We start from the raw sequence: 10,942 nt of genomic DNA, 5'->3' as shown, positions 1-10,942 counted from the left end.
CCATGACAATGACCCCAAACACACCTCCAAGATGACCACTGCTTTACTGAAGAGGCTGAGGGTAAAGGTGATGGACTGGCCAAACATGTCTCCAGACTTGAGCCCAATAGAACATCTTTGGGGGATCCTCAAGCAGAAGGTGGAGGTGGGCAAAGTCTCAAATATCCGGCAGCTCCGCAACGTCGTCATGAAGGAGTGGGCGAGCATTCCAGTGGCAACCTGTGAAGCGCCAGTCAACTCCATGCCCAAGAGAGTAAAGGTAGTTCTGGATAATAGTGGTGGCCACCAGTGTTGTTAATAACGGTGTTAAAATATAACGGCGTTACTAATGGCGTTATTTTTTTCAGTAATGAGTAATCTAATTAATTACTTTTCTCATCTTGGCAACACCGTTACTGTTACTGAGGCGGGAAAGGCGTGCGTTACTATGCGTTACTAAGTTGGTTGAATAAAAAAAGTCTGAGAGAGACGGACTCATGGAAACGAGAGAGCAGAGCAGGAGTGGGGAAGACGCCGTTGCAAACGCGATGCTAGGTGGCTCCAATAATACCTGACTGTAGCCATAGCCTATAAACTAAGCCCACATGATACGGTAGATATCCCATATTATAGAACTAGATGCAAATGATAGACACGGCTGCATTGGCAACATGTTTTAAGGACTACACGCGTTAGTAAACAGCCGCCATCTTAAAGCAGTAGACCTCTCAGGAAGGCTCTGATGTAGAGATCCTTCCTAGCGAACCTAAGTCACTTTTTTTTTTCTTAATCTAAAATGCTCCTAAATCGGCAAAATCTTGACTTAAATCTATCTTTAAATGATGAAACAGTTTTAAAACTTACACATGTTGAAAGTAGACAGAAGGGAACTAATGCAATAAGAGGAGCAATTTTAACAGCTTTAATGGTTGATTCACAACTAAAAATGACTTCCACACATAGCAAAGGTTACTATCTAGTTGTCGCAATACCCTTGTGTCTAGTTAAGTGGAGGGTAAAGAATTGGGCTAGGACCAATTGTCCCCAAAACCCTTTAAACTTCACATTGTGTGACCTGTAATATTGACAACTTTCACTAAGGCAGTACTCAATTTGGACATTTAGGGATGTAGTTTCTAAGGGGTGTACTCACTTTTGTTTCCAGGGGTTTAGATATTAATGGCTATATTTTGAGCTATTTTGAGGGGGAAATAAATTAACTCTATTATATAAGCTGCACACGGACTACTTTTCATTGTGTCAAAGTGTCATTTTGTCAGTGTTATCCCATGAAAAGACAAACTTAAATATCTGTAGAAATGCGAAGGGTGTAGTCACTTTTGTGATACACTGTGTAAGTATAAGTATAGATGTAGATATAGATAAAGACGAAAAGCCTACTAGTACAAAGCAGAATTTAAGATAGATATTTAAGACATAGAGTAAATGTTCCTTTCGGAAGCCTAGTGTGTGGCAATTGTGGCGTCCTTCTGTCGGGACCACTGTGATTCAGAGTTCCTTCCTTTTTCCCAAACAACAGACACGCTGCCGACTTGTGTGACACCTCATCCCGATTGGGATCGGGATGTCCAAGGAAAGCCGAATTCCTGTCCGAGCATATTAATAATTGAGAATAAGAATGTGAATCAACAGGAAAGGCGAGGTTTGAATATACTGTATATCAGAGTCAAACGAGAATGCTTGCAACCTCTGGCATTGCTACGGGAACCAACTAATCACCATTGATTCAAAGAACTGGTTTAAATCATCGTTTTCCACAAAAATTAGCCTATTAGATATGGACGTATTTTTGAGGGGGAAAAAGCCATAGTGACTTTTGGGGGAAAAAAAACCTTGCTATACACGCTTGTTTTTTGTTTTTTTGTTTTTTTTTTAAGGAAAAAAACACCGAAGTCAGTGCTTCTCAATTATTTTCTGTCACTCCCTCCCCGTTTTTTTTTTAAGGAAAAAAACACCGAAGTCAGTGCTTCTCAATTATTTTCTGTCACTCCCTCCCCTGGAAGACGTAAATGTCCCCCCAACAACTCTCTGCCACCACTGTAAAAAGTATCATTTTATGATAAAGAAAAAAAAAGTAATATAGATCAACTTAAAATAGAGTATAACTCTATTATCATTGTTTTGTTTGTAATAGAAAAAACTTAAAGTGCATTAGTTTGCCTTAAAATAGACTTTATAATAGAATTATACATATCGTATATAATAATAGAATTAGGATGTCTATGGCCTGAATTAAAAAAGTCACATCCAAACTTTAAAAATGCACTCAAGGTACATTTTTTTGACCGTTTGATACTGAAAAAATAGAATTAATAAATAATGATATATTTAAATTGATTAGCAACATTAACTCATGACGACAATATGCCAAACAGTTTGACCAAAAAAAAAAAAAAAAATTAGTAGAACAAAAACGACAGTGTCATTGGATAGAAGGACAGTTTTTTATTTTTTTAAAATTTTTTATACTGCAGGCAGTATCACCGATATCATTTTGCACTGAGCATGCTTAAAGTGCTTGCTGGTATACTGATGTAACACTTAAAAATCAGGTCGACTGTTGGCAATATTCGGCACGTTTTTGTAGAAAAACAATCAGGCGGCTTATCAATGTGATTGGAGTCTAACGTCTTTATGTGGCGTCTTGATCTTGATTGATATGGCTTCCTGCTGCCCGTTGCAAACATTTTTAAACACAGTAAACAGACTGTTCATTCCTCATCTCCCACCGTATTAAAAGTCAAAGCCAAATGCTTTGTCATATGTCCTCTTCTTAGCTCTTCATATCTCTACTGCTCTTTTCTGTGTGCTCTTGTTTGGTTCAAAAAATACTGCACGCACTTTGAAAATAAGAGCGCCATTGCCACCTTCTGGATATGCAATTACACTTTATTCTAGTATGTTCCCCCAAGGTGGCGCGACTGTTATTTGTAATGACCATACAATTTATTTAGCAATCGGGGAAAAATACTTCGATACAAAGAATATTCTGTAAAAAATAGTCGAGAGAAAAAACAATTATGACATTTTACAGTATGCTCTAGTCATCAGCCTCTTGTTTGTTGTGTCTGTCGCCTTTTCTCGTTCTGAATTTTCCTCCTCCTCCAAATACGACTCAAACATACGTATATGGCTGTATGCCACAGGCTTCCTCTGGATCGACAGTATCGCTTGAAAGATTCATACTTGAACCATAATCGCTGAAAAACGCTTCCCCCATTGGGCTGGAGTCTGAATCCGCTGAAATCGCTACTCCGCCGATGTCATCATCCAGATGGAGGCGCCAGAGCGCTATAATGACAGGAGCAGCTAAACGACAGAATAAAAGACTGATTTCTCATCATCTGCGCTTTGCCAAATTGTTGTATGTATTCGAATCGTCTCAAAATATGATTTTAATTTCAATAATAATGCTATTTAAGATGTTTTTTATCGTGTCAGAGGCACATTAAAGGCTAAGGCTATTCTCTCTTACTGCATCTGTCAAAACAAGCAATGAGGAGACTGGAGAGGACACCAGTGGGTGAGTTGGGGGGGGGGGTGCAGCACGTCACATGAGTGACACAACCAGATGCTCCTACATCTGGCTAACTACATATAAAATGTCACACAACGTGAACATGTGACGGAAACTATGGCGCATTTTTGTCTCGTTCTCGTCTCGTCAGACGAAAACTGGCATTTGTGTTGTTACGTTTTAGTCACCCAAAAAATGTCTTTAACTTGTTATCGTCTTGTCATCATCATGAAAAAATTGTCGACTAAATATTTTCGTTGTAGTCATCGTTGACGAAAACAATTCTGATTGTAATTATGGTTTCCTTCAGAAGCTCATTGATTAAATGAATCGAAAAGTCAAAACCAAACGCTACAAACGCTTTGTTATATTTTCTCATCTTAGCTCTTCATATCTCCAGTGCTCTTTTCTGTGTGCTCTTGTTTGGTTAAAAATTACTGCACACACTCTGAAAATGAGAGCGCCAGTGCCACCCACTTAGTGGTGGTTATTGGTTGGTTGGTTGGTTGGTTGCTAGGTTGGCAATTAAACTTTATTCTAGTATGTTCACCGGGGTGCCGCGGCCCACTATTTGAGAAGTACTGACCTAAGTCCACATGCTCATGTTGTGGTGGGGGGAAAAAAGCTTTACGATAGGTCATCATGTTTATGAGGGAAATAAACGCCTTACCATACACGGTCTTGTGTTTGAGGAAAAATAGCATTAGTATACACAGTTGGGATATACTGTGTGTGTATATATATATCGGAGATAAACCGAAAAGTGGGCCAAAAAGAGTTAAAAATGCATTATCGGTTTTCGGTTTTGAAGACTGAAAATTTACCACCGAGTAGTGTGAAGAACCTTAGTCCTCTTGTGATGAGGTCATCAAAACACGTCTAGAAGCAACACGCTGACTGACGCTATCTCGCTAACACTACTAGCTGACGCCCAACATGTCGGCGGTTTAGAATTTGAATAAAGCCAACATGTCCTCAGACTAAGGTTCTTCACGCTATTCGGTGGTAAACTTTCGGTCTTCAAAACCATTATGCATTATTAGCTATTTACGGCGCTGAGTTTTCCGTCAAATCTCTACCGACAATACATTTTCAGCTATATTCAGCACTGAATTTTGGGTCATAGGGGCATCATGTTTCAGTGCACGCAGTCCGACAGTGAATATGTTTGAGTAAAAAAAAAAAAAAAAAAAAGAATACATGCTGGAGTTATTCCTCCCTTATTTTAGAGGGCTGTAGAGGTAATTGACCTAAACCAACAACCGATATTACGGGAACAAGAAAACCAAAAACAGACGAAGGAGAAGTTATCATTGATCACTACTAGTAAAAGTTATGGTGAATTTGCAGTCGGAACTATCAAATATTTATAAAAAATATTTTAATATCAGGATATGTTTATTTTGCTCTAGCCCTAGGCTGAAGTAATTGAAAAACTGAGTGAGTATTTTTGCACCATTTCAAGAGATGTTTTTTCAGCTTTGGAACTTTTTATTTTATTTTAGCCAATAGAAAGGATATAATTTGTGTGAATAACTGTTACATCAGTCGATCCCTGCAAAAAACGGTGTGTCTTTTTTTGTACATAAACTGAATTTAAGAATTTCAGACCATAAAAACACAAATTCACAGGTTTGAAGTTGTCTTCTATTTATTGTGCACTTTAATAAGAGCTGTTTTTTTTTAGTTTTAGCCAATAGAGCAAACATTATCATTTACATTATCAACACTATAATTAACATTATCATTTGTTCAAACATCATTTTTTGACATGATACATTTTTTTTCACAAATAGGAAGAACTTATTATTACATTACCTGGAACATATTTGAATTCATTGCCATTTGCGTTTTGTATGATACAGTGGGGCAAATAACTATTTAGTCAACCACTAATTGTGCAAGTTCTCCCACTTGAAAATATTAGAGAGGCCTGTAATTGTCAACATGGGTAAACCTCAACCATGAGAGCCAGAATGTGAAAAAAAAACAACTGAAAATCACATTGTTTAATTTTTAAAGAATTTATTTGCAAATCACGGTGGAAAATAAATATTTGGTCAATACCAAAAGTTCATCCTAATACTTTGTTATGCACCCTTTGTTGGCAATAACAGAGGCCCAACGTTTTCTGTAACTCTTCACAAGCTTTTCATACACTGTTGCTGGTATTTTGGCCCATTCCACCGTGCAGATCTCCTCTAGAGCAGTGATGTTTTGGGGCTGTCGTTGGGCAACACAGACTTTCAACTCCCTCGACAGATTTTCTATAGGGTTGAGATCTGGAGACTGGCTAGGCCACTCCAGGACCTTGAAATGCTTCTTACGAAGCCACTCCTTTGTTGCCCTGGCTGTGTGTTTGGGATCATTGTCGTGCTGAAAGACCCAGCCACGTCTCATCTTCAATGCCCTTGCTGATCGAAGGAGATTTTCACTCAAAATCTCTCGATACATGACCCTATTCATTCTTTCCTTTACACAGTTCAGTCGTCCTGGTCCCTTTGCAGAAAAACAGTCCCAAAGCATGATGTTTCCACCCCCATGCTTCACAGTGGGGTATGGTGTTGTTCGGATGCAATTCAGTATTCTTTCTCTTCCAAACAAGAGAACCTGTGTTTCTACAAAAAAGTTCTATTTTGGCTCAGGAGTGATTTGTTCGAGGATTCAAGGCAATTATTATATTTTTCGTACCATGCATGCATTTTGAAACGTTGTGAAAAAAAAATCAATGAGTGAAATTAACCGCTACTGCATTGGCATCATAATTTGCAATATCTACGTAAAATAAATGGTAAAATCCCAGTTTTTGCTTTTTACCAAGAATCGAGATTGTTTTACGTCCATATCTATAAAGAATTTAGGGATTTAAGCATTCATTCACAAGAATTTTCAACATAAAAAGCTCTTTGTGGTGATAAGGCGGCGCCACAGTGGCCTAAAGACTAGCAGCACATTCGACAGTTTTGTGTAAAATAAATGCTAAGTGCCCAGTTCTTTGCACTTTTAACCAAGAATCGAGCCTGTTTTACGTCCATATCTATAAAGAATTCAGGAATTTAAGCATTTTTTCACAAGAATTTTCAACCTAAAAAGCTCTTTGTGGTGATAAGGCGGCACCACAATGGCTTGAAGACTAGCAGTACATTCGACAGATTTGCGTGAAATACATGCTAGGTGCCCAGTTCTTTGCTCTTTTAACCAAGAATCGAGCCTGTTTTACGTCCATATAGTTGAAATTCGCCTCCCCAGACAAGCCGCACGGAAACAGCGACAGCTGAACAAAGTGCCGCTCTGCCGATGCTGCCTCCGCACGCGCCAACCGGGAAGGCGGAACTTCGCGCGTTCATCTCTGATATTAACCCTTTGTACTGACTCCATGTTCCAAAAGTTTGAAAAAGACTCGCCGAAAGCAGGTTGACAGTTCATTCGTTGACAATGGTCAAAAACAAGGCAAAAACAGACGACGGAGGGACAATTCTGGATCCAAAACAAGGCTACATGTTTCCGAGCAGCAAAATCTGTCTTATCTCAGTGTCCAGTGTTTTTTAAGTCCGTGGGCTGGCCCGAGGTGTGTCCAGGCGTTGCTTTTGGATCATCCCTCTCTGGCCGGTTTCGGGCTGTTTAGGTTCGTGCGTGGATGGGATGTGGTTGCCACAGCGACCGACGCTGGTCTTGACGTCACAAGCGCCTGCTATCAACTTTATTATCCAGGCTGGCACTACTTGTTTTAGGACAAAGCGCGCTGGTCTTTGTCCTTGTTCGTTTGTCGGGAGGACTGATTGCCAGAGTTTGGTGCAACAATCTTGCTCGTGGCGCACACGTTTTGGGCTTCTGTGATAAGATGGCGTTGTGTATCTATTCTGTTTCTTTAAACTATGGTGTGCTATTTATTTTACATTAGGTGTGTTAGAGTAGTGCAATCCTACAGTGAATATGAGAAATGATACTATTCCCTGATTGATTATATTACGTGTGTTCGAGTAATGCAAACAGTTAGACGGTGCCTACGAGAAACGGTACCATTTTTCCTTTTCCCCATCATGAGCGCCGATAAGGTGATTCACTTTACTGTGTTCAAGGCCACTGAGTGGAGTCTGCCTAAACTATAGTTAAATGAATGTGTTATACTAATGCAAACAATTATATGGTGTGTGCGAGAACGGTACCTTTTCCCTTCAATATCTATAAACAATTCAGGAATTTAAGCATTTATTCACAAGAATTTTCAACATAAAAAGCTCTTTGTCTGTGTTTCCACTCAGTCAGCTTTGACGGAGATAGACCCCCTATGAATAAATCCTTACTCCCCATTAGTGGGTTTTATTTGGGGAACAAAAGCCTTACTAGGTCTTTTTTTTTTTTTTAAAGAAAATAAACATCTTACTATAAATGGTCATGTTTTGGGGAGGAAAAAGCCTTATTCATACACCCGTGTTTTTGAGGCGGAAAAAGTCTTAGTATATGTAGTAGTATTTTTGAGGTAAAATAAAATTGTAAACATGGTCGTGTTTTTGAGCAATAAAAAACACCTTATCATAGGCGGTCATTTTTAAGAAAAAAAAAAGCCTTACTAAACAAATCTTGTAGTTCAATAGACAAGGAAAAAAACACCAGATCACCTTTTAAGTATAAATATATAGCTCTTTATTTATTCACTTCTTATGCTCAACATCAGTGTTGGGGAACATTAATTAAAAGAACTTCTTACACTAAGTGAATGAAGATGAGTGAAAAATAAACTACATGGTTTTAACTGTGGCAGGTTATTAGATACATGAAAAAAAAAATACATATTTTATTCCAGAAAAGCTGCATCGACGTGGACATTTTAGTTAACTGGAATTTCACAACATACATTGAATGATTTTGGCTAATACAGGCGTTAGATGTTAAATGTAAAAATTATGAGCCAAAATACTGTTTAATAAAAATATAGTATAGAATATGAAAAAACATACATTTGATATAAAGTATCAGTGCATAATCATTTCTTGCAAAATTTCACAATTCATGACTTGTTTGTTGTTGAAGTCGATGTTCAGTCGGAAAGGGCACTTGAACACAGCAGCATTATCATCATCACTTGCTAGTTGACAGTGTTTACAATTGAAATAAATATATTGTGTTTGAAAGGGGGAAAAAAATTCCTATGACATCCTAATTATGTTTATAAACAAGGGCATATACAATTGATATCTGTGTTCGTTCAAATGTACAACATTTGAAGTTAAACTTCCTTTCTTTTGCGACTTATGAGTCAACCTGAGTAATTTCCTCTTGTAGTAAATGTGTTGGGCGCCTTACGCATGACATCTTGGCCACGGGAGCTCTTAACTCATTGGCTGCCATTGACGGCGAAAGACATGCAATTCATTTGGACTGACAGTAATCATTTGAGGAATATAGTTATGCAGTATATTCGCAATTAAAAAGATAAATGGTTCTGGTAAATGATTCTCTATAGTATTTCTGAAAGAAAAAAAATCATGTTTTTAAAAAGAAATTGCATACATTTAGAAAATGATTGTCCATTGCTTGAGGAAAAGTCATTAAGTTCTATTTTCCAGGAAAATAATTGCTTCCTTAAAGGGAACCTCGGACCTAAAGACTTATAGGCTCTAATAAGCCACAATTTTTCTCTTTTACTAAAATATGTTATTAGAAACACATAAAATATTGCCATTGATTTAAAAAGCTATAATATTTAGTACATGTTTTGACCTACGGAGGGCGCCATGTTTTATGCTCGCAATGGACGCTCGGGGTGATGACGTACTTCGTCACTGTCACTAGACGAACACTACGGGGTTACTGCAATTCCTTCTATGCGGCGAGACGTCCAACACATGCGCACGTTGGTTAAAAGCAGTAAGTACTTACAATTAGTGTTTTTATTGAGTCTTTTATTACCTTTTCATTGCCTCATAAGACTTTTTGCATGTGTTTCCCTCTCATACTTTTAAGCATTTGGTTTTCTTGCGGTAGCTTTAAAGTAGATTGTTGATCTGTTGACCACATTAGTCACATAGCATATTTAAACCACCCTTATTTGATGTTACTACGTTGAAGTATTTTGTGTGTGTTTTTTTTTTAGTATGTTCTGTCTGTATGCATCTGAAAAAAACAAGCTGAAAGCGCACGGTAGTACTTTGGGTGTCAAATTCGGCTCTTGCAAGACGTTTTGCCGCTGTAGCACATTTTGGCAGAACACCGTTTTTTTCCCCTTACTATCTTCTCGTCTCATCCTGTCTTTCCTGGTCATTTTGCTTTTGCTGCTCGTTTAATGAAATATCGACAGTGGTGTCATTCTCATTCATGTTCCTCTCGGGTTCAAATTGAAAGGGTTGAACAAATGACATGTTTATGTCGCTAGTTATACTCTGGAAGCCCGGCAGCGTAACCATGTGACGTCACCGCCCTGCGACGTCAACAACAATGGCGTCCTACTAGTTGAACTAATTTCAAAAATTGTATAAAAATGAAAACATCAAGAAGGGTTTCAATATTAAATTATTTTAATTCATAATAACGTTGATATTTTAAGAACTACAAGCCTTTCTATCCAGGGATCTCTTTAATAATTTGTAGTTCTACGTTGAGGGGAAAAAAAGTTTTATGTTTTTTAAGAATAAAACTGAATTAATTTGAAAATAAGATAGTTTTAAGAAAGTTGTACATTTTTAATAAAGTTGTTTGCTTGAATAAACTAAAAAGTTTTCTGAAAAAAAATAATTTTTTTTTAGCTGAAGTCAGATTGGACGTCGATCACCGTCAATGACACTGAAACATGATTAGTCACTGCCAACCCTCCCAGAATTTTTTTCTTGCCAATGATCCATGTCGAAGTGAGTTGAGGAGCTTCATTTAGACAAAAGTAGTGTTTTCTGCAATCTTGAGGTGAAATCTTTTTAACTGTTTAAATTGGAAAGAAAAAAAAAACATGAAATACAATATCGTTCCAACTTTTTTCCTGAAAAAATGAGTTGAGAATGCGTCTTCCTGGTGGTGGGATCTTGTGGAGTCATTTCACAGTAGAAAAGCTGGACTGAAATACCTGAGCCAGTTTTCGCTCGCAATAAACACCCGAAAGCCAGCGACCGGTCGCTCGCGTTCACAGCTTCTCCTTCCCGTATCCTTCCTGGAGCACTCGTTCCCTAACCTGAGCTAGACGGGCGGCGTGGAGTAGCGCACCACGTAGTTGTAGTCGGGCGGCGGGCTATGACACTCCAGGTCGGCGTCCAGCGCCGAGTCATCCAGACTCAAGTCCAGAGGGGGGATGCTCTTATCGGGCTGGCTCAGGACCGACTCTTTGCTCTTGCTTGTGACTTTCTTGCTGTACATCAATCACAAAAATGTACGTTACAAGATATTGTAAAATATTTTATGTCTGTAGCATGATATTTTTATCCTGAGCTTGACTTGAAT

At 38.2% G+C, this 10,942-nt stretch overlaps 1 protein-coding gene across 2 annotated transcripts in view; it reads right to left on the bottom strand.

The window, feature by feature from the left end:
• Positions 1–10,239: 10,239 nt before the first annotated feature.
• kdrl (kinase insert domain receptor like) overlaps positions 10,240–10,942 on the bottom strand; it is a 106,675-nt gene continuing 105,972 nt past the window's right edge. For both annotated transcript variants that reach the window (XM_057850340.1, XM_057850341.1), the window contains exon 30: positions 10,240–10,850. In XM_057850340.1, the coding sequence (XP_057706323.1) occupies positions 10,682–10,850 (169 nt within the window). In that variant the 3' untranslated portion in view covers positions 10,240–10,681. The remainder of the gene's footprint in view (positions 10,851–10,942) is intronic.

This window comes from Corythoichthys intestinalis, chromosome 11 (genome assembly GCF_030265065.1).
Source record: "Corythoichthys intestinalis isolate RoL2023-P3 chromosome 11, ASM3026506v1, whole genome shotgun sequence".
Classification (NCBI taxonomy): Eukaryota; Metazoa; Chordata; class Actinopteri; order Syngnathiformes; family Syngnathidae; genus Corythoichthys; species Corythoichthys intestinalis.
This window is presented reverse-complemented; position numbering and strand designations above follow the sequence as displayed.